This window comes from Pan paniscus, chromosome 20 (assembly GCF_029289425.2).
Source record: "Pan paniscus chromosome 20, NHGRI_mPanPan1-v2.0_pri, whole genome shotgun sequence".
NCBI lineage: Eukaryota > Metazoa > Chordata > Mammalia > Primates > Hominidae > Pan > Pan paniscus.
The window spans coordinates 26,792,291-26,817,484 of NC_073269.2; the positions used below are offsets into that span (position 1 = coordinate 26,792,291).

Below are 25,194 nucleotides of genomic sequence, written 5' to 3' on the forward strand. Positions count from 1 at the left end.
GTGAAACTTTGCTAAAGCCCAAGATTGAGGAGCACCCTTTTCAGAAGGCAAGCTTTCATTCAGGTGGCAAACTACAGGACCCCTGCTCTTGACTACAGACCAGAAAATGTCCCACCCTACTTGGTCCCACAGAGAATTTTGAACTTACTCTGTAACCATCCCAAATTCCTCCCAGCCACAGTCTGTGAGAGGTCTTGGTCTTCCAGAGGCTTGGAGACTGATACCCATTTAGAGCCATGCTGGCAGGCCTGCAGACCTTGGTCCTTACTGTCGTCCCAATAGCAGTTCCATGACTCAGTTCCAGCTTCCTAAGCCACAGTTCATGGCCAGTTCTGCCTACATAGAATCCCACAGTGACCTCAGAAATCCTCTCTGGTACTCAATGAAAGCCATACTAATCCACATCCTAATATAAAGCCCACCATATGCAGACTTGACTGTAGAAACCTGCCCTAGCGTCTACCCTACTGAGCAACGTCCTGAAGGATATTTACTCTGTCCAAAAATAAAATGGGAATTACAACTGCCCAAGCCCCTTGTAATAAGCCAACCCTAGTGCAGAGCCAGCAGCCTTGTGACCAAGCTACAACCCCACTCTACTACAAACCCAGAGGGCATTCTATCACCCTGGGGGCCCCAAAAAAGAAGATTTTTACCCTCTGAAACCAGTTTATAAAAATTTTAAGAGGTGTTTACTCCTTCAAATTCAGACACCAACGCAAAAGCATATTGTGCCACTGTCAATGCTTCTATCTTAACACAGCACTTGAAGTATGTGGAAGAAAAATTAGTCAAAAAAATTTTTAAGTCACTGAAATTGAAGGCAAATAAGTAAAACATTGCTGTTTGTAGATCATGCAATGTTCTCTATAAAAAACCATAAACAGTACATTAAAATCTTTTCAAACTAATAAATACACTCAGCAAATTAGCAAAATATAAAATTAACATACAAGTATAAGTTATGATTCCATACACTTAAACTATCTGATAAAATAGAGAAAGAAAACCATCTTATTTACAATAGCACTAAAATAATAAATATCTGAGAACAAATTTAATTGAGGAGCTGAAAAACTTTTCAAGGATTTATCAATGAAAAATGAGAGAACACAAATAAATTTAAATATATTTTATGTCTATAGATTCAAATAAATGTTAAAATACCATATTACCCAAAGTGATCTCTAGATTCAGTAAACTCTGTCAATATTCCAGTGTTTTTCTTTCACAGTAATGAAAAGTACAATCATAAAATTTACATGAAGCTACAAGAAACTGTGAATAGCCAAAGCAATCTTGAGGAAAAATAAAAAAGCAGAAGGATATTATACTTTATAATTTCAAACTATATTTCAAGACTATAGTAATAAAAACAGAATGAAATGTGCAGAAAAATGAACCAAAAAAACCCCAATGATACAGAAACCACTACTCTCACACACTTCAGAGATGATGGAAAAAGAGAACTTAAAAGATAGTTTAACATGGAGTACCTTAAAATTACGCGGATATCTATGTGTCCACAAAAACAAACAAAAAAAAGTCAGATTGCACTCTCTTGTATGCCATGAACAGTACTTTGGCTATCACTGTAAACTTGAAGGAAAATTACTTAAGGGAAAGAAGAATTCTTAGAAATTTTAAAAGCATAAGATAGAAGATGCCCCTGTGTGAGAGAAAATTAAAAAATAAAAATAAAAATTAGCTTTCTAGAAACAACTACTTTTGGAACACAGCTTCCCAAATGACTTTAAGGACTGGTTTCCTCATTGACTTTGGACTTCTCATTCATGTTGTCTGTATTCACTCTCACCTACCTGGGGGTTCTTCCACCATATCATGTCTCTTCATATTCCAGGGCTCTTTTCCTTGCTCCAGAAAAATGATCAGGTCTGGCTTAAAGGCAGCAATACCTGTTTTATTAAAAATGAACAACATCCATCTTGCTCATATTCTCCAATTACCAACTTAGTAATGTGCTCAGTAAAGAGGATGTAATAGAATATTCTAATACATTTATCCCAAAATACTAAATTATAACATGTCTGTTGAAGAAAAACGTTATGTGCAGTTGCTTAAAGTTCTGTTGAAACAGTCTGGAGCTCAAGTTAATTCACAAACATTAAGCTTCTTCAGGAGGTTATTGCGCATAACCCATGGTTTCTGCAGGCAAGTACTCTCACTGTGGAAAACTGGAACAGAGTAGGAGATGGATTGAAATGGGTTCGTCAAAAAGGTCTTAAAGTAGACCCTTCTTGTTTTTTCTGCTTGGGGTTTGGTTTTGCACGGTCCTACTGCCGCTGTCTCCTTCTTATTCTGTCAGACAACAGGAGTCAGGTTTTGAGTCCCAAGAATTAAAAAGATAATTTCTTCCTCCAACAGCGCCTATTGAAAATAATGAGCAGGAGAAAGGGGAGAATTGTCCATTTGCTAAGCAGGAAAAAGGAGAGGAGAATTGGCCTCTGCTACCCGCTCCAATAACAGAAGTAGAAACTCCCATACAAAAAATTTTGCATGCTGATGCTGTGGCTAGGGAACCTTTAGGACCTTGTGCTTTTCCTATTACTGTGAGGCCTGATCCAAACAATCTGCAACATCTTTTACATGAGCACACTCCTGTACAGTTTAAATTACTGAAAGAATTAAAAGCTAGTGTGGTTAATAATGGAGTGCAAAGCCCATTCACTATAGGGCTGTTAGAATTGGTGTTCAGAGCCATGCACCTCCCACTCTTTGATATAAAACATTTGGGTTGCACTTGCTTATCCGCCAGTGCCTACCTGATATGGAGCTTAAACTGGCAAGAAATGTGTGCAGATCAGGCTAGGTAGAATCACACTGCTGGTCAAGGAAACATTAGAGAGAAAATGATGACAGGCAATGGCCCATTTTCAGATCTGGTACAATAATTAACATTCCCAGATGCTGCTTACCACTGGTCTGCCTTAGCCGCCAAGCATGCTTGGAGCACAATTCCTGAAGAGGGAGTTCCAGTGCAGTCTTTCTACATGTCATGCAGGGATCATGAGAGCCCTATGCACAATATATCACATGGCTGCAAGAGGCAGTGTGGCATTAGATCCCTAATGCCCCTGCTGCAGAAATGCTTACCATAATTCTAACCTATGAAAATGTAAATGCAGATTGCAAGTGTGCAATGGCTCCTGTGAGATCCACAAAAAGCTTGGGGAATTACCTTAAAGCTTGTCAGAATGCAGGAACTGAATTTCATTGTTCTACAATGTTAGCACAAGCAATGGCTAGTTTAGTAGTTGACAGATCTAAAAGGAGCCAAGGGTCAAACCCTAAAGTGGGAAAATGTTACAACTGTGGAAAAACTGGACATTTCAAAAAGGAATGCCACCAGATCTCAGGACAGAAAGGACCTTACAATGCGGTGCTCCCCACCCTGAGCAGAAAAAACACCAGGATTCTGTCCTCGCTGTAACAAAGGGAATCACTGGGCTGTAACAATGGACATCATTGGGCGAATCAGTGCCGCTCAAAATTTCATCATAATAACACCCCCGCTAGGAAACAAGAAGGGGCCCTGGACCCAGTCCCCTCAAACAATGACGGCATTCCCAGTTCAGGCCACAACCCCACTTCAAGGGTTGGTCCCAGGAGAAACATTGATTCCCTCTCCCCAGGAACACCAGGAAGTGCACGATTAGATCTCCCAGTCAGAGAAAGAATTACATTAGTTATAGGAGACAAACCTACCAAAGTACCCACTGTCATTTGGGGACCTATACCAGCAGGATACATAGGACTAATTTTAGGCAAAAGCTGCCTTAACTTGCAAGGCATCATTGTAATCCCAGGAGTAGTTGACTCCGATTATAAAGGAGAAATCCAAGTAGTTTTAATGTCACAAGATCTTTGGGTTTTTGAACCAGGGGAATATATAGTGCAATTATTGCTTATGCCCTGCAAATTACACCCTTTTCCACAAAAGGAGAAATGAGGAAATAAAGGGTTTGGGAGCACAACTACATGAGAAATCTATCCATCACAACTCATAGCCTCTAATAGACTCACCTGTGTAGTACAAACTAAAGGAAAGAAATTTTATGGGCTTATGGAAACAGGAGCCGATGTGTCAGTAATACCCAGTAAGGATTAGCCCCCGTCTTGGCACATTTTGGGTCGCATCCCTGGGCTATGGATTTCTAATAATCTGTCCAAGCCTTGGGCTGCCACCCCTGCTTTGCACTTTGTGAAACTTCTTCTAACTCAACTTGCTTATCGTGTCCGCAGACCCTTAGGCATGATAATTTTTGCTATTGTTTCCTTGGTCACACTAATAACTTCTATTGTGATGTCCTCTGTAGCTTTGCATAGTTCTATTCAACAGCTCAGTATGTGGAGAACTGGATGCAGATGCATACAGCCAACCAAGCATGGCTACTAAAGAATAAAATTAACACTGAGTTATAAACAAGTGGCAATGTTGAAATCCATGGTTCTATGGTTAGGAGAACAATTACAAAACTTACAATTGAAAGAGCAATTGTGCTATCATTTAAATCACACTCATATATGTGTAACCAACGTAAAATATAACCAAAGCGAGTATCCATGGGACCTTGTGAAAGCCCATTTGCAGGGAGCTTTCACACCCAACATCACCTTTGATATTGGTGAATTACAAAACAAAATTCTTGATTTAAATAAGCAAACTCAAGAGTTTCAGCCTTCTTTAGAAGACTGGACCGAATTCCAGCAAGGCCTGGAGAGCCTCAATCCTTGGACCTATCTAAAGCACCACACAAACATCTCATATGTAGTTTTTGGAGTAATGCTGTTCTGTCTGTTTTCTGTTCATAGTCTGTAAAATCCGACGGACCAATCACAAAATGAGAGCTGCCCAACCTGGCCTTACGTTTATTTGATTAATGCATAAACAGGAAGGGGGAAATGTTGGGAGCTGAATGCCTGAGTGTTGTGACCAACTCAGCATTCCACTGGAGGCTATATGATCAAACAGCAAACTGTTTATCATGAGTGTAGAATGTGGGCAAACTTGCTTCTGCTCCTGCCACCAGAAGGTATACTGAGGACAGTCACTCCCTGGTGCCATGCTCCTTGGAGTTATCTACTGGAACATCTGGAGAGTACTGTTCAAAGAATACAGTCATGCAGGCCTGCATTCAGTCAAGCAGCTCACCACAACCTCCCCCTTCTCCCTATCTCCTTTACTCAATAAATACAAAGGGCTATAGAAGCTCAGGACCCTTGTTCACCAGAAGCAAGGAGTCCACGACCCCTTCCTCCAAATATACTCTTTTGTCTTTGTCTGTATTCTCACATTCATCCTCCTTTGTTCAGTCCAATAAGGTCTGCAGCAAAATGAAACCTGTAGTATATACTAGGAATTGCGTATTAAAGTTATTCTCACCCAGGAAGACCAGGTTTCTGTAGTTCTCTAACATCACATTCCTATATAAATTCTGCTGTGTAGAGTCCAGGCATTGCCACTCCTCCAGAGAGAATTCTATGGCCACATCCCTAAATGTCAATGCTCCCTGGAAAACACACACAAACACATATATTTACCAATTGGTCATGGGCAGAATTTTTAATTTGACTCAAGGTAAAATGGAGAGAGTAGAGAGAGCTGGTTCTGACTTATATGAATGACTGAAATTATTCAATAAAATAGTTTTCAACACAGAAACGTTCACTAATGTATTCTCTAACTCTGAGAAAAGAAAGTGGTATAAGATCCATAACATCTGTGTATATGTAATATTTTTCTAGATAATAAAGAATAAAATTGAGGGCAAAAACACTAACGTGTACAATTTTGAGTGCTATATTTACATCATACAGAATTGTGTGCCAGGCATGGTGGCTCATGCCTGTAATCCCAGCACTTTGGGAGGCTGAGGTGGGCAGATCACCTGAGGTTGGGAGTTCGAGACCAGCCTGACCAACATGGTGAAACCCCGTCTCTACTAAAAACACAAAATTAGCCATGCATGGTGGCACATGGCTGTAATCCTAGCTACTCGGGAGGCTGAGGCAGGAGAATTGCTTGAACCCAGGAGGCAGAGGCTGCAGTGAGCCAAGATTCATTGCACTCTAGCTTGGGCAACAAGAGTGAAACTCCATCTCAAAAAAAAAAAAAAAAAAAAATTCATCGTGTGTATTTTTCAGATGGAAAAGACATAGTTTTGTATATTATTCAGATGGAATAGACATGTTGAGTTAGAAGGTATGACTCAAATTTTAATGTGTGCAATAAGCTAGAGATCCTGTTAATGCAATTTTTTTTTTTTTTTCAGAAGATCTGGGATAAAGTCTGAGTTGCTGAATTTCTAATAAGCTCATCAGTATGCCAATGTTTTTGGCCCAAAAAGACTATTTTTTAAAACATCCAGTAATAGAATGAGCCTGTGTTTTTCTGTTTTTCTGGTTTGTAAACAAAGATAAGAGCCTTCATTTTCCAAAAACAGACAAATGCAAAGGAAACCTAAGAAAGAAGGGCAGCTGTCAGATTAAATGTTTTGGTTTATTCACATCAGCTGCATAAAGATACTTAATGATGAAGAGGAAAATGATTAATTCCATAGTAAAAAAATGTGTCAGAGAGCTTATCAACCAAGTGATTTATTAACATCAACTACACTAGAACACATTTTTTAAATGTCCTGATGTACCCAGAAGGACACAGTATTACTGCTGAGATATTGCCCCCCCTCCGAAAGGTAAATTATAGTCTGAATTTAACCATAAGGAAACATTAGTTTTATGGAAAGTTCAAGATAGAGATATCTCCCATGTTCTGTAACTTTTAGTAGTCATTTTAAATAGTATTTCTTCAGCACTGAGAGAGCAGGTATCTCCTAACAATTTTTTTAGAATTTTCTGGGTAATAAATACCATACTGCTTCAATGAGTGTTTTCTTAATCTTGTACTGCATAGACATAATAAAGAACACAGATGAAACCACAACATTACATGTTCTCTGTCTTCACTAAAAACCCCAGGTTTTCCCCAATATGAATTTTGAGTATCTACACTTTCCCATGTTCAACAGCCACAAAGGGACATTTTTAATATTGCAGATTATAAATTCATAGTGAGATTTCTGCATGGCATATAAGAAGCCATAATATAGAGAAAGCTCTGGTATATAGAAAAAAATATATTTTTCAGAGACCTTGATTATTGTAAGAATTTTTTAAAGCAGTTAAGACAAACTCATTAGGGAGGAAAAACACAGGTACAGAAGTACAGGTTTGCAAGTACTAAACGTATGTTTCCTGGAGGAAGAATAGTGGACACAGATCTTGATCTCAGACATGTTTAGGTGAAAAAGAAAAGGCCATTTTTTTCTCCTTCTCCTCCTTCCCTAGGATTCTTTCTCAGATAAAATTTTCTAGACAAATTACACCTGCATCTTGAGAATATGCCTTTAAAAGTGTCAGCACCACAGGTCTACCTGCTGTCACCACATCCACAGGCAGAAGAACCAAGACAGAAAAACTCCATCCATTTCTGTCCTTTATAGCAGAAGAGATGAAGAAACAATGAGTAGCTCCACAGAGATAAAAATATGCTTTTCTTTATTTTGTCCTCAGGAGCCATCCCCTGACACAGGCACCAGCAATTTCTGCCACAGTAATGTAAATATGGGCCACGGTGTACTGTCCCTACCAAATCCAAACAGAACAGGTTCTTGGACCACCCTTTAATGCAAAGATGGAACTTAACTCTCATGAATGTATTTTGAATTCCTCATACTTGATTCTGGCCTCACCTTAGAGTCACATGAGCCACTTAATTAAAACAACATGGATGCTTCCACCAAGAACAATAAACAGAATCCATGGAAAGGGCACAAGTAAAGAGAGTTCTGCAAAATGGCCAGGTGATACTAATTAGAAGCCTGGGCTGATAACCCCTTAACTAAGCATTTCCTCTCAAGCTCTAACGAGCTTATAAATGACTTGGTAATTTTGGCCCCACTCTATGAAATGTAATTCTGCAGGTATGGAAAGGGTCCATAAATGGGTCATTTAAACAAGTGCGCTGTCAATAATGATGTTGCTCCCACTGGGCTTATTGTTAGCATTAGTTAGAGAAATGAGGCAGAACACAGATACTTCTGGTAGAAATGAAAACAATCATTCTTCATCCTGAAGTATTATATTATTTGCTGACTCTTTAAAATTTACAGAGAAAACAGAAAGCAGCAATTTCTGAGTAAGTCAGCATTTGGAAAACAACGTGTGCGCATGTACTAATGCAATGTTTATTAAGCAGGTACTATGTGCTCAATAGGATGTTAGAGTACTGTGATAGCACATTATGTGATTTAATCCTAATAACACCCTTTCAGTTGATACTAAGTGTTCAATAATTCCAAGGCTTTAAAGGACCCAGCATTTTTATTTCTATTTGTTTATCTGTCATTGATTTTTCAAAAAATGCATAGAATAAAAGCTAACTATAGACAGATGAAAGGGATACAGATGGAAAGAGCTTAATAAAATTTAGATAAATTTTTATTGTGTCTATATTTACTTTCTTGTGACTTGTGAATCAACCGCAAAGAATAGAAAACAGAACAGAAAACAGAAATCACCTGCAGGAACAGAAAACAAGTTGCTAAATAATGTCTCTGCAAGCACTGGTTTTAATAAAAAATTTGTAAAGTAAGATTCTATAATACATACTTTATATTTCCCATTTATCTGCTTTTAAGTCTCAGAAAATGTTGAACACCAGCTCTGAAAAGGCAACAGTATTCATGACCCAAAACTCTGATCTCTTCGAATCAGTTCTTTGAGGCAAGACTCCAGGGTAGGGCCAGACATAAATAAGGCCTCCAAAAAGGGTGAATATGAACAGGGCTGGGGCAGAGTGTAGAGCCAATGTACAATTCTGTTCTCTATGGCACTGGGGGGTATTGTAAGTTCTTTTTTTTTTTAATCTTACTTAAGTACACTTAAATCTGAGTTTGTATAATTTTAATCTTTTTTAGCCACTGCCCTGTAAATTTTATATTACATACTAATAAGAAATTTAAAAAAAAAATCCTTTAAGGTTTTCTATAATAGTTTTTTTAGAAGAAAAATAAGTATTCTTAGCAGGGTAAAAGAACTACAAATAATAATAACAACTCTTCCGATTATAAGTTCAGGTGTAGACATCAGAAACCACAATATAAAGAGTGGCTCAAATAAAGCCCAAGTTGCTTTTTGCACATCTATTTATTGTACCCACCATATGATGCATAATTCAACCATTTTTCCAGTTGTTAGTTTAGACTAAAACTTCCAGGATGGTAGGAATCATGACTGCTTCATCAATTTTTTTTTTTTTTTTTTTTTTTGAGACTGAGTCTCACTTTGTTGCGGAGGCTGGAGTGCAATGGTGTGATCTCGGCTCACTGTAGTCTCCACCTAACAGGTTAAAGAGATTCTCCTGCCTCAGCCTCCCAAGTAGCCAGGACTACAGGCATGAGCCACCACACCTGGCTAAAATATGTTGGTTTATTCAACACATTATTCAATATGGTGAAATCCCTATTTCACCATGTTGGCCAGGCTGGTCTCGAACTCCTGACCTCAGGTGATCCACCGTCTTGGCTTCCCAAAGTACTGGGATTACAGGTATGAGACACTGCACCCAGCCTGCTTCATCTATTTTTTTTTATGACTATATGAAATTGAAGCAATTAGTTTATCTCTTTGAGCCTCCAGACCTCCTGATTTTTTACTCAAGTACCAGGGATCTGTTCTGGACATTTTCAAATGTCTCAGAGATTCGTAGGTGATTGTGAGAGGGTCCCCAGTGAACCTGGGCTGATGGTCCAATGATAAGACAGGCAGAGAAGACTCAGGATGATTCTAAATAAAAAATGGAACTACTTTGGCTGAACTCCAGAATCTGGGTTGCCTGTCCTGATTTGCTAGCTGTTGCGTAAGTAGAAGGACAAGAATACTCTACTCCAGTATCACATTTTACAAGTAGGTATAGTTGTGGTGTGGCTCTGGATACTTTGTGGCCTTAAGATGCTTGTTTACACTTACAGATTCTGCCATCAGATTCTATTTACTCCTGGAGCCTCTCACATAACTGGGGCAGGTTAATGAAGATGTGAAAGGTCAAAAAGCCACACTCTCAAAAAAGGAAATTAAAATGTCTATGTTGATATCTCACAATGCAGAAAATGCCTCCTGTTGGTTTTCTGTAAATTCTCAATCCAAAGTCTGGCTTTGCCTTGTAAATTCCAGGCAGAGGCCAGGTCTTATTTGCAAATTCTAGGTGAAATCAACCTCGCTCTGCATTTTTGGGTGTTACAGCAAGTAAAGTGAAATGAAAGGAGAGATCCCCTCATAGAGGCTGCTCTAGAACATTCTAAATAATATTTTACCTGAAAAAAGCTGACACAACATGAACATAAGCAGACAGTTTATTTGGGTCAAGCTTAAGGATTTTAACTTGAGACAAAATATTCAAGTTGCCTGGAATCTACGCTTTCATTAGCAGCACTTACAAGTGGATTTGTAAAGGCAAAAAAAAAAAAAAAAAGAGGTACAGTGAATGAGCTGATACGAAATTGGTTGTGAGAAATTTTACTTATGTAAAGAAATAATTTTAATAATTGATTGCATATACATCAAGGTTAAGGGTATGGAATTTAGTGTCCAGAGTGGAATTATTGGTCTAATTTAAAGCTACTTGTGGCAATAGTGAACAGTTTCAAGAGATAAATACATAGCTGAAGAAAAGGGAGAAAAACATAACTGTGCTCACTTTAATGGCTCTCTGACTTTGATAACTAAAAGGACTTGCATTCCTCAGATAAAAACTTTTTTTTTTTCTTTTCAATTCTCAAGACCTAGATTTAGAATTTGGAGCTGCAAATTCAGGTCCTGCATGGGTAAAGTAGCAGCAGGTGGTATCTGAATATTTGTGGGCATTATAGCATGAGGAGGGAGGGAGAATTGGATTCTCACGTCTACAGGTCTACTCAATGCACATATTTTACTCTGATTGGGTTTCTGTGCCCCATGGTCACTGAATCAGTTTCAGGTCTGAAGACACAAGTCATTGAAAGAGGTAAAACGGTTAATATCTGACCTATAAAGTTTGTAGAAATCTGTTCTAGCCTCTCTAAAAGTGACTGCAGAGGAAGATAGATACCAAGTAGGCAGAGACACAATTCCACCTGCATATTTAGGGTACAGCATGCACTTCGCAGCACAATTGTGAATGGACTGGAAGCCTGAGTGGAAAAGGCTCATCTATAGTAAAGCTTAGTTGGTACCCTATGTGTTTATATTATGTCTGGTAATTCTAGACAAGGTTTGGAAAATACAGTTAGAAGCAAAATTTTCTTCAGCCCCAGAGGAATTAAATAATAACAGAACAGAAAGAAAACTGTTTTATTACACAATTACATGTGAATGTGACATGCATTACAGTCAATTTGCTCAAGAGATTGCAAAGACAGAAAGACAGTCACCATAATTCATCTACAAGTAGAATTTACAGCACCATGTCATACATAGTTCATCCTGAATTCATCTGGTAGTTGGGAAGGCCATCCCTGTATACTAACTGGTTATAATCAATGACAAAGTAAAGTTTTCACATCTTCATGACTAGAGGTAGTTTTGCAACTTGAACCCCAGGGCCTGCTGAAGGTAGGCTTTGACTCTTCTACAAAAAGTGTTGATTTGGGTGCTATCTTTTTGGCTATTTACATTTTAAAGCAATAGCTCTCTACTCCCTGAGCACTGGGCTAGAACACTCCTGCTTTCCCTCTCTTGGTGGCTAGTGTACTCTCTTGACCCCACCATCTGCCACTGAGGCACAGCCCACAGCACAGGGCTCACAGCTGGAAACTCACATCTTAGGTGAACCCCAATTGCCACAGCAGCACTCCAGTGGCACATCAGACAGTGAAGCCTGAGCAGCACGAGGAAAGTCTGCAGACCTCCTGGGTAGAATTGCACCTTCACAATAATAGAAAAGGGAGCAGTGTTTCAGCCTCAGTTTTTATTTATAATGGTGACATGAAAAAAATACTGCTGGATTTTAGCATGAGTCCAGATAGAGATAGCTCTGAGAGTTCTCACTGTGACAGCCCACGTCTTTCACAGACACCATGGAATACTAATAGGGCTTCTGAAACAGATACACAATGCATTAGAGAGAAAAACAGCTCTTATTCTGAGAAAGATTATATTGAGAGAAAAAAGTTAAAAATGTCTTAAGAAAAAACTGAGATTAGATATAAGATTGATCAAGTCAGCCAGAAAATATTTCCCTAAGAAGAATTTCTCTCCAAACACCCAAAGTGCATAGCTACTCTCAGCAAGAGAAACATGAGCATTATTGAATAAAGGGGGTATATTCTCAGCACAATTTTTTTTTTTTGAGATGGAGTTTCATTCTTGTTGCCCAGGCTGGAGTGCAATGGCATGACCTTGGCTCACTGCAACCTCTGCCTCCTGGGCTCAAGCGATTCTCCTGTCTCAGCCTCCCAAATAGCTGGGACTATAGACACGCACCACCACACCTGGCTAATTCTGTATTTTTGGTAGAAACGAGGTTTCACCATGTTGTCCGGGCTGGTCTCAAACTCCTGACCTCAGGTGATCCACCCACCTTGGCCTCCCAAAGTGTTGAGATTACAGGCATAAGCCACAGCGCCCAGCTCTCAGCAGAATTTTAAAAGATTTATCTTCCATCTCTGCTGCTCTCTTATTTCCTAACCATTGAATGTGAGATCTACACTGGAATATATCTGACAACTTCCACCAGCACTTTTTTATAAAAAATTGAAATCTGACTGTGTTAATATACTAGAATATATTAGAGCTTGCAACATACCTAACTGGAGAGCTATTACAGTTTTTGAGTAGCCATATCACCTGTCTTTATTTATCCTGTAATAGCAGCATACTAATTTGGTAAAATATATGACACTAAAATTATGCCTACCTATAATTTTTCCTATTGGATAAATTAATAAGCATGTCAGACTAACATCTACTGTAACAATTTAATGGTAAAATTTTTGGGATAGCAGATATGAATATATAAGTATGAATAATTTTATGTACTACTCATAATGTATGTAAGATTTTTTAAAATTATCTGAACTATAATTCAGTTGAAACACTATATTTCAAAAGTATGAATAACAATATTAAAATAAGGAATTCAATCAAAGTAAATATTGTGGCCTTAAATTTATACTATTCTAGAAAATACTGTTTAATTTACATGAATGCAGGTTGTCTGCAAACACTACACATAACTATACTAACTGTACTGAAGCAACTCAAGCACAACAGACTCCACTGTTCAGTTTATACACTGAACTCTTCTGGCTTTCGCAGTGTAAGTATTTCAGCCTGCAAATAATCACCTTGGATAATCGGGTTTCTGCCAAAGAACTTACTCAGGATCTTTTAGTCTTTATTATTCTGTATTGCTAAATTAATCTGATCTTTGTGCTTAATTTTATTAGGCTCTTGAAATAAATTTTACTCTCAACAAATCTGTGTCTACTTTAAAGACTAAAGATAAAAATATATATAATCTTTTGCCAAGAAAAAAGGAAAGCAATGAATCTCAGGTCCCAGATAAAGACAATTCTGAGTCAAAAGAATGACAAAAGGTTTGTTTCATTTCTAATAAAATTTACATATATTTCAAAAAGCAGAAGAAATATATACATATAATCTAAACCTTTTTTTAAAAATCAGCAAGTTATCCACCCTTATTTTCACATATGAGAATAAAGCCTCTTATTTCTCATTTATATTTTCTCTTACAAAAGCCAGGTCTCTGGACAAGTTCTTGAACTCTTGGACATCTGAATTTTGCACACTGTGTGCACTTAAAAGAATGTTTATGGGGGGAAAAGCAGAAGAGAGAAAATTGTTATAAAAAAAACCATGGGTTCACATGAATAAAGCAAATTCTTAGAGACCTATGAAGAGACTTAGAATCTGACAGTAATAATCGGGGACTACATCTCACAGGCACTAATGGAGAGATCACTGAAGAAAATTAACAACAATATTAGGACCTGAACTCAACACCTGACCATATAAATAGTCCTAATAGACATCTACAGAACTCTTCTCATCACCACATGGCACATACTCTAAAATTGACCACACAATCAGAAATAAAACAATTCTCAGCAAATTCAAAAATTCCAAAACGATACAAGGCACACACACAGTTTACAGCTTAAGAGAAACACAATTCAATACCAATAAAACAACTGGAAACTATACAATTAAATAAAAATTAAATGGCCTACACTTGAATAACTTTTTTGGTAAATAATGAAATTAAGGCAGAAACCAAGAAGTGTTTTGAAACAAATAAGAACAAAAATACAACACACCAGAATCTCTGCAATACAGCTAAGGCAGTGTTAAAAGAAAAATTTATATCATTAAATCCTCAGATCAAAAAGTTAGAAAGATCTCAGTTTAACAACCTGACATCATAAATAAAAGACTGAGAGCAACAAAAGCAAATCAGCCCCTAAGCTAGCAAAAGACAAGAAATAACCAAAATCAGATCTGAACTGAAGGAGATTTAGACATGAAAAACTACAAAATATCAAGAAATCCAGGCATTAAATCTATTTAAAAAAAGTAAACAAACTATGAGCTAGATTAATGAAGATACAAATAAACACAATTAGAAATGACAAAAAGAGACATTACCACTGACCCCACAAAAATATACTCAAGTCTGCTATGCACATAAAAAAAAAAAACTAGAATAAAAAAATTATTGAACAAATACATCCTCCCAAAACTCAACACACACACACACACACAAAATCAAAGCCCTAAATAGATAGATAAGCTCAAAAAATTGAATTAGTAATAAGTAGCCTACCAACTAAATGAAGCTCAGGACCAAACATACTCACAGCTGAATTCTACCAGATGTACAAATAGAAGCTGATATTATTTCTACCAGAACAATTTCAAAAGATTAAAAAGAAGAAACTCCTCCCCAACTCATTATGTAAGAACAGCATCATTCTGATACCAAAACCTAACAGAGATAAAACAGAAAAAGGCAACTTCAGGCCAATATCCTTGAAAATTGATGCAAAAATCTTCAACAAACAGCTGGGCCCGGTGGCTGATGCCTGTAATCGCAGCACTTTGGGAGGCCAAGGTGGGTTGATTCCCTGAGGTCAGGAGTTCAAGACCAGCCTGGCCAACATGATGAAACCCCGTCTCTTCTCAAAACACGAAAAAATTAGCTGGGCATGGTAGCACACACCTGTAATCCCAGCTACTTGAGAGGCTGAGGCAGGAGAATCACTTGAACCTGGGAGTCAGAGGTTGCAGTGAACCAAGATTGCACCACTGCACTCCAGCCTGGATGACACAGTGAGACTCCATCTCAAAAAAAAAAAAGAAATCTTCAACAAACTACTAGCAAACCAAATCCAGCAGCATATCAAAAAGCTAACCCACTATGATCAACTATGGTTTATTTTGGGGATTCAAGGTTTGTTCAACATACACGAATCAATAAATGTGATTCATCACATAAACAGAATTAAAGACAGAAATCACAAGATTATCTCAATAGATGCACAAAAAGCTTTCAATAAAATTTAACATTTTTCATGTTAAAAACCCTCAACAAACTAGGCACTGATGGTATATACGTCAAAATAGTAAGTTATCTATGACAAATCCACAGCCAAAATACTGAATGGACAAAACCTGGAAGCATTCCTTCTTGAAAACTGGCACAAGACAAGGATGCCTTCTCTCAACACTCCTATATTCAACATAAAATTGGCAGTCTTAGCCAGAGCAATCAGGCAAAAGATAAAAATAAAAGGCATCCAAACAAAAAGAGAGGAAGTCAAACTATCCCTATTTGCAAACAACATGATTCTCCATCTGGAAACCCATATACTCTCAGTAGAAAAGCTCTTTAAACTTACAAACAACTTCAGCAAAGTCTCAGGATATAAAAGAAATGTATAAAAATTAGTAGTAACCCTATATATCAAGAACATCTAGACGAAATCCGAATCAAAAACACAATCCCATTCACAACTGCCACAGAAAAGAATAACATATCTAGAAATACAGATAACCAGAAAGGTAAAAGATCTCTATGACAAGAATTACAAAACAATGCTTAAAGAAGCCAGAGATGACACAAACAAATGGAAAACCACTTTATGCTCATGAATAAAAAAGATCACTATCATAAAAATGGCCATACTGCTTAAATAAATCTACAGATGTAATGCTAATTCAATCAAACCACCAAAATATTTTTTAACAGAACTAAAAAAACAACTATTTTAAAATTCACATGGAACCAAAAAAGAGCCTGAATAGCCAAGGCAATCATAAGCAAAAACAAGAAAGCTGGAGGCATTACATTACCTGACTTCAAACTACACAACAGTGCTACAGTAAACAAAGCAACATGGTACTGGTACAAAAACAAACTCATAGGCCAATGCAACAGAATAGGGAGCCCAGAAATAATGCCACACACCTAAAACCATCTGATCTTCAACAAAGGTGACAACAGGAATGTGGGAAGAATTTCCTATTTAATAAATGGTGCCAGAATAACTAGCTAGCACTATGTAGCAGATTGAAACTGGACCCTTTTATAACACCATATAAAAAAATCAACTCAAGGTAAATGAAAGACTTAAATGTTAATCTTAAAAATTATTAAAAAAAAAAACTCTGAAAGATAAGAAGTGCCATTCTAGACATAGAAATTGTCAAAGATTTCATGATGAAGATATCAAAAGCAATTGCAGAAGTTCACAAATGGGACCAAAATAAACTAATGATCTTTTTTCACAGCAAAGGAAACTAGCAACACAGTAAAGAGACACCCTACAAAATAATAGGAAATATTTGCAAACTATGCTTCTGACAAAGGTTTACTATCCAGAATCCATAAGGAACTAAAACAAGTTTACAAGAAAAAAAAAACTAACTTAAAAGAAGACCAAAAAAAAACATGAAAAAGATGTTTGTCTTCAAAAGGAGACAAACATGTGGCTAACAAGCATATAAAAAAATGCTCATCACTAATCATTAGAGAAATGCAAAAGAAAACCACAACAAGAAATCATCTCAAACCAGTGAGAATGGCAATTATTATAATTCAACCATTGTGAAAAGCAGTGTAGTGATTCCTCACTAAACTAAAAATAAAATTACCATTTGACCCAGTAACCTCACAACGGGGTTTATACCTAAAAATATATAAATTATTCTATCATAAAGACACATGCACAATCACATTCATTGCAGTACTATTCACAATAGCAAAGACATGGAATCAACCTAAATGCCTATCAATGGTAGACTGGATAAAGAAAATACGGTATGGTTGGGCATGATGGCACATGTCTGTAATCCAGCACTTTGGGGGCTAAGCCAGGTGGATTGCCTGAGCTCAGGAGTTTGAGACCGGCATGGACAACATGGCAAAATCCCATCTATTAAAAAAAAAAAACAAAAAGAAAAATTAGCTAGGCATGGTGGCACAAGCCTTTAGTCTTAGCTACTTGAGAAGCTTAGATAGAAGAGGATTGTTTGAGCCAGAGTGGGTGAGTTTCAGCGAGCCAAGATCACACCACTGCACTGCAGCCTGGGGAAAAAAGTGAGATCCTGTCTCCAAAAATAACAAAAAATAAAAAACCTAATGAAAACAAAATATGGGCCGGGTGCAGTGGCTCACACCTGTAATCCCAGCACTTTGGGAGGCCAAGGCGGCAGATCACCTGAAGTCAGGAGTTCAAGACCAGCCTGGCCAACATGGCAAAACCCCATCTATACTAAAAATACAAAAATTAGCTGAGTGTGGTGGCACACACCTGTAATCCCAGCTACTTGGGAGGCTGTGGCAGGAGAACTGCTTGAACCCGGGAGGTGGAGGTTGCAGTGAACTGAGATCATGCCACTGCACTCCAGCCTGTGTGATACAGTGAGATTCCATATCAAAACAAACAAACAAACAAATATGGTACATAAACATCATGACATCATGAAATACTGTGTGGCCATTAAAAAAAAAAAAAAAGAGTATGTCCTTTGCAGCAACATGGATGAAGCTGGAGATCACTATTCTTAGAAAACTGATACAGAAACAGAAAACCAAACACATGTTATTATTTATAAGTAAGAGATAAATAAGAACACATGAACACAGAGGGGAAAAAAGACACTGAGGCCTAGTTGAGGGTGGGAGGACTAAAAGGGTCAGAAAAAGTACATTTTTGGTGCTATGATTAGTACTGCAGTGACAAAATAATCTCCACACCAAACTCCCATGACACAATTTTAGCTGTATAACAAACCTGCACATGTACCCCTGAACCAACCAAAAATAAAAGTTAAAAGAAAAAAATCCCTCGATTGGAGAGAGTGCAACGCAGGTGGAAGGACTGGTTTGTGCTATAGATAGTGGCCCAGGTGGGGCTGTACTCTGATTCATTTCTGGGTCCATGCAGCCAGATAAGATTATGAATCCTAGGCTGGTGGAGAAACCTAGGTCGAGAACCCTAGGCTGGTGGAGAAAACAGGATGCTACTGCAGATTCCGTGTCTGAAAACAGGGATATGCCAGGAGACTTGTAGACACTTTTGTAGGTTTTTGGCCAAAAAAACCACTAGGATCAAAAATGGCTGTGGTAAAATTCCTGAGGGTGGTGCCTTGTCCAGAGAGGGGTGTGGACACATCAATGTCTAGTGGGTGTTTGTGAGTGGGTGGAAATCCTCTGCTGGCAGCTGTGGCAAAAGGGGGTTTGTCATCAGATCTCCTTTAAGTTTTCAGTCTTCTGTCACCCTGGGAGGAGACCTGGAATCAAAGAACAAGGGGCAGTGTGACAGCCTGTGTAGAGGAGAGCAGAGCTTCCCATTCCCAGACACCCGGAGTTTCATTCTAGGCCAGGAGTCTGTGATATCTTTCTTCTGGCACCAAATCTGCAGAGTTTGATGAACACCAACAATTCTCCAACAGCAACTCATTGTCTAACACTTGAATTCTGACACCACCCAGAGTCAGCACAGACCCTGATTCAGGGCTCAGTCCCACAACATTGTCCTCACTGCAGATGCCAGTCACAAACCCCATGGGCTCATCTATGCTTCTGACCTACTGTTTAAAAATTGGGGACTCCCATAACCTTTTTGAAATTCAGTAATCTGATACAGCTACTCACAGAACTCAGCAGAACACTGTAGTTATATTCACTGGATTCAAATAAAATATACAACCCCCAAAAAGTCAAATGGAAGAAAAGTATAGAACTAAGAAAAAAGGTGGGAAAAGATGAAGCATATAGATAACAAACAGCCAGGATTAATAAAATTCTCTATCCTCTGTGTTCTCCAGGAACACTTATGAAAAGAAACACCCTTCCCATTGTGAGTTAGATGGTGCTCTCTTTTCTTACCTACTACACAGCCAGGAAAACACTCTGCATATTTTCTTCTTCTTCTCATTAAAAAAATCAGCTGAATTTGCCTTCAGTGGTCAACATAAAATACTTCTTAATCAAACTTCACTTATTTTCTTCCCACAGGCTCCTGAACTCTGAGCTACTCTCAGTCTGAGCCACCATACAACCTCATTTTATGCTACTGCAGATTCAGTGCCTGAAGAACACTCCTAAGAACACACTGACTTCAGGGTAAAACATTCTCTGATCTAAAATCTGATTATTTCACCCTTCATTTAAATATTCCCCTCACCTTCTTTCTAATCTTATTTGTTTTCCCTAGGAAAAAAAGGCCTTTTCTACCTAATCTTTGCAATCCTTAAAGATCTTATACTTGGTACTTCCTCCTGTTGCAATACTCCTTTGGAATTCTTTTTTTTTTTTTTTAATGTACATCTAGCTGGTTATTTTAAAACCTCTCAAAACTGCCTCAAAACAGTAACAATTTTATCTTCAATAAGACACTCCCAAACCCCTTCTATCTTAACCTTAACTGCATCTGCCTGTGGGGCCCCAGCTTTCCAGGGCTCTGTAGCTTCTCTCACTATAGAGGCTTCTTCCATGGCTGCGGTAAGCAGGCCGGGACATCTGCAGGAAAGGCTTTCCAGAAGGAACTAAATGGGCCTTTAATAACCTCCGTTTGCTAGGTCAAAATTAACCTTAGCTTGCAGTCATTGGGCTCAAGCTTTAATTACATGTCAGAGTCATTCACTTAGTTTTTGAAACTAAGTGTTTGAAAAATCCAGCAAAATGATTCAAAAACAGTGTTCATATAAGAAAATTTTAAGGTGCTTACCTTTTGTACCTCAGTGAGAAGCAAATGTATTTATTTCTTTTGGACAATAAAGCATTATTTTATTTTTTGTATTAAAAATCATGAGGTAAACAGTTATATGGGAACACTTCTAGGAGGTACCAAGTTTCATCACATAAAATTTACCATTAAACTCAGAAATCAAAATAACAGGATATAGAACAAAGATACTTACTTTTGCAAATTTACCCTGCAAAAAAAGAAACTGATGTTTTCACAAATCTATGTAACTCACCAATTATCTACCACATTTTCTTGTGGAAATATATTAATTCTCTATAGCCAAAACGGAAGAAAAAATGTTCTTATTTTTTTTCCCAAACATTCCAAAAGCTAGATGGAATTGTTTGAAATCACTCAGCTATAAAAAGCACACCTGAGGGCAGGGCGCAGTGGCTCACACCTGTAATCTCAGCACTTTGGGAGGCCGAGGCAGGTGGATCATGAGGTCAGGAAATCAAGACCATCCTGGCTAACATGGTGAAACACTGTCTCTATTAAAAATACAAAAAAATTAGCTGGGTGTGGTGGCAGGTGCCTGTAGTCCCAGCTACTTGGGAGGCTGATGCAGGAGAATGGTGTGAACCTGGGAGGCGAAGCTTGCAGCGAGCCGAGATCCCACCACTGCACTCCAGCCTGGGTGACAGAGCGAGATTCTGTCTCAAAAAAAAAAAAAAAAGAAAAGAAAAGAAAACCACACCTGAGAAAACTCCTAAATTCACTCTGAGAAAGAAAAAGGTGAATGAGAATTTTCAACAAATGAAATATATAATTAGATATTATTTTTTGATACTCACCTTTTTATGCCCTTTGTAAATATTTTCTTACCTTTCAAGCCCTACTAATAAGATGCAATTTACAGTTAAAAAACTGAGGTCAGCCGGGCACAGTGGCTCACACCTGCAATCCCGGCACTTTGGGAGGCCAAGGCGGGCAGATTACTTGAGGTCAGAATTTTGAGCTCAAACAGCCTGGCCAACATGGTGAACCCCCATCTCTACTAAAAATACAAAAAGTAGCCAGGTGTGGTGGTGGGCACCTGTAGTCCCAGCTGCCTGGGAGGCTGAGGCATGAGAATCACTTGAACTTGGGATGCAGAGGTTGCAGTGAGCCGAGATTGCACCACTGCACTCCAGCCTGGGCGACAGAGGAAAACACTGTCTAAAACAAAAAAGTCCGTGGGCGGTGGCTCACGTCTGTAATCCCAGCACTTTGGGAGGCCAAGGTGGGTGGATCACAAGGTCAAGAGTTCGAGACCAGCCTGGGCAATATGGTGAAATTCCATCTCTACCAAAAATACAAAAATTAGCCAGGCATGTGGGTGCACGCCTGTAGTCCCAGCTACTTGGGAGGCTGAGGCAGAAGAATTGCTTTAATCCGGGAGGCGGAGGTTACAGTGAGCAGAGATCATGCCACTGCACTCCAGCCTGGGCGACAGAGGGAGACTCCATCTCAAAAAAAAAGAAGAAAAAAAGAAACTAAGGTCAAAATAAGTGAACAAATCATTTAAACGTTTCAAGGTAGAGATATGTCTGATTCATGTGTCAAGTCAGGCCATCCAATTACTGAGAGATTCAGCCACCCCATCCTGTTCACTTAAGTGCTCAATAATCATTCTCTCAGGAGACTCTGAACTATGCCCCAGTGAGTGCCCCAGGTACATTTTACTTTGCAAGTTCTTGCACCATCTCACTGGGGTCAGTTTCTTTTTCTTTGTCTTTGGAGTGCTATTTTTTTCCACAAACTTTTTACCATTTTTCTTTCACTATTTTTCTGTCCCCTAGGAGAATCCAGGGGCAAAAATTATTTTGGTTTCCCCTTCAATACCGGCATCTGATTGTCTGAACAGCAATGTGTCTCCAAGAAATGGAAGCTGGGTTGGGTAAAGACAATACTAATACCTCAAGGGGTTAGCTTTCCAAAAAAACAGGGCACCAGAAGATGCCTCTCAGCCCCAGGGCATTCACCTGCTCTTCTGAAAGGCTACATTCCATACCTCGGTTTGTCCTACAGGAGATGAGAGGCTACACTCCATACCTCAGGTTGTCTTACGAAAGATAAGAGGCTACACTCCATACCTCAGGTTGTCTTATGGGAGATGAGAGGCTACACTCCATACCTCTGGTTGTCTTATGGGAGATGAGAGGCTACACTCCATACCTCTGGTTGTCTTATGGGAGATGAGAGGCTACACTCCATATCTCTGGTTGTCTTATGGGAGAAAATGACCCAGGAGCTGATATTCACTAGATACTCTTGCAGACACAGCCATGGCCAGTATCTTGGTTTTTCCCCAGACAGTACTGAATCTCAGGTCCAAGGAAAAAACTGAAGGGTGGCTGAGGACACGTCTTCCTATAACTTTTCCAAAGGGAAACCCTGACCCAAAAAAACATTCTGATAAGATATCTGTGTCTAGGGAAACTAGAAGAAAAAAACATTTACAAACAGAAAACAAATCTTTTTAAATGTGCCATCAAATGCTTTGTCAAAAAATGATTACAATAGGTATCAAAATGTACACTAAAGGACAAATAGTTGATCATGTGAATAAGGGAGGGGAAATTGGCATTTGGGAATGTCAGAAGGAACTGGAAATTAAGTATTTTACTGCAAGTCAGAGTCAGGCTGGAGAAATAGGGGGTGGCAGATAGACTTGAGGCCCTGCTTGGGACACATGTGAAAAATGCAAGGAAACAGCAGTTCCCTGTGGGGTGTGAAAATAATTAAGTGGCTGGCAGTTAGACTGAGGAGGCTCTATTTCCTAATTTCTACTTTTAAAAAATCTAATTCGGCCAGGCGTGGCGGCTTACACCTGTAATCCCAGCACTTTGGGAGGCCGAGGCGGGTGGATCACTTGAAATCAGGAGTTCGAGACCAGCCTGACCAACACGGTGAAACCCCGTCCCTATTAAAAATACAAGTGGCACATGCCTGTAATCCCAGCTACTTGGGAGGCTGAGGCAGGAGAATCGCTTGAACCTGGGAGGCGGAGAGTCCAGTTAGCCTAGATGGCGCCATTGCACTCCAGCCTGGGCGACAAAGTGAGACTTGGTCTCAAAAAAAAAAAAAAAAAAATCTAATTCAAATGTATTTTTTTAAAATTACTACATTGGGGGAAAAAAATTCAGGCTTAACACACTATAAACTGCCAATTAACCTCTGATTACATAACCAAGAAATTTCCATCTTCATGTTACAAATTAAGAAACCATGAGGCTGGGCGCCATGACTCACACCTATAATCCCAGCACTTTGGGAGGCTGAGGCGGGTGGATCATGAGGTCAGGAGATCGAGACTACCCTGGCTAACACGGTGAAACCCCGTCTCTACTAAAAAATACCAAAAAATTAGCCGGGGGTGTTGGCGGGCGCCTGCAGTCGCAGCTACTCGGGAGGCTGAGGCAGGAGAATGGCGTGAACCCGGGAGGCGGAGCTTCCAGTGAGCCAAGATTCCGCTACTGCACTCCAGCCTGGGCGACAGAGCGAGACTCCATCTCAAAAAAAAAAAACAAAAACAAAAAAACACAGGAAACTACATAACTGTACCTAACCAATTATTGAATGTGGTTTTCTTCATTATGCACCTTATAAAACTCTTTCCATCAAACCCCTTCAATAGACCATAAACTACAATCCATAGCTGGGTGCTCTACAATTTTGGAATCACTCTTAGATTAAATTATTTAATATTTTTTCGGCGACTTCCATAAATTTTTAATGGGAGAAAACAGGAACTGGGAGCCTCACGGACCAAAGCTCTTCCCATTCATGAACCCACACCTCAAGTCAGGATTCTCCTGTGACGACCCTCCCACAGTCCGTGCACAATCTGGGAGAGACTCCGCGCTGAAGGTGCAGAGCTGCCCCAAGAGGGCTCCAGGCCAGGGCACAATCACAGCGCAGGGAAGAGACAGGACGCCCGGCGGCCCGCGCAGCCGCCATCTTATGGCTGAAGGGGACTGAGGTCGAGCTAGGCAAGGAGAACTTGTGGAGCTGACTGCGGGGAGGCCTGAGTCCCGCCACAGCCACTTCCCGCCGGTTCCAACCAGCCCAGGCCACTCTCTCAGTGTGTCGGACCCGGCACACTCACCATTTCTAGGCTTCCAGGGGGTCCTGGCGACTTAGTTGTGGATCTCCCAATACCTGCAGGTCATAGGGCCACAGAGGCTGGGAGTCTAGGAGCAGAGGACACACAGCAGTAAGGACAAGGCCTTTACCTCCGGCTGCAGCGAGAGACAAAGGACCGACCACATCCCGGAAGGCGACCTGTCCCCTCCAGCTGCCTGCCTGATTGGACATTCCCAGCCCAGCATCCCTGATTGGATAATGTTTAAGGCCCCGCCCTTTCAGGCCCTGAGTGACAGAAGATGTGATCAGATGCTGGGCTGAATGAAGAAAGAGAGCCAGCGTAGGCTGCAGCCTTTTCAGGCAGGTCTTCCTCCCTGAGCTGAGCCAGGCCCACCCCAGAGCATGGGAAAATTCTATCTCTTCTTTATTCTCTCTTTTTAAATGTATTTGAAATGTGAACAAATATATTTTACTGTCATGTTAATAATACATAAAACTTTTGTACAAGAGTAAATCAATTTTTACTTTAGTAATAGTGTATTATCAATACTAAAGGCCGGGTGCAGTGGCTTACGCCTTTAATCCCATCAGTTTGGGAGGCCGAGGCGGGTGGATCACCGGAGGTCAGAAGTTCAAGATCAGACTGGTTGACATGGTGAAACCCCTTCTCTACTAAAAATATGAACATTAGTCAGGTGTGGTGGTGGGCGCCTGTAATCCCAGCTATTCAGGAGGCTGAGGCAGGAGAATCATTTGAACCCGGGAGGTGGAGATTGCAGTGAGCCAGGATCAA

General features: G+C 39.4%; 1 protein-coding gene across 1 annotated transcript in view; it reads right to left on the bottom strand.

The window, feature by feature from the left end:
- Positions 1-24,659, bottom strand: part of LOC100969231 (zinc finger protein 676-like) — a 47,099-nt gene extending 22,440 nt beyond the window's left edge. Inside the window, 3 exon segments of the mRNA XM_034945645.3 lie at positions 1,821-1,916; positions 5,405-5,531; positions 24,424-24,659. Coding sequence (XP_034801536.1) covers positions 1,821-1,916; positions 5,405-5,531; positions 24,424-24,426 — 226 coding nt within the window. The 5' untranslated portion in view covers positions 24,427-24,659.
- Between the last annotated feature and the right edge of the window lie 535 nt (positions 24,660-25,194).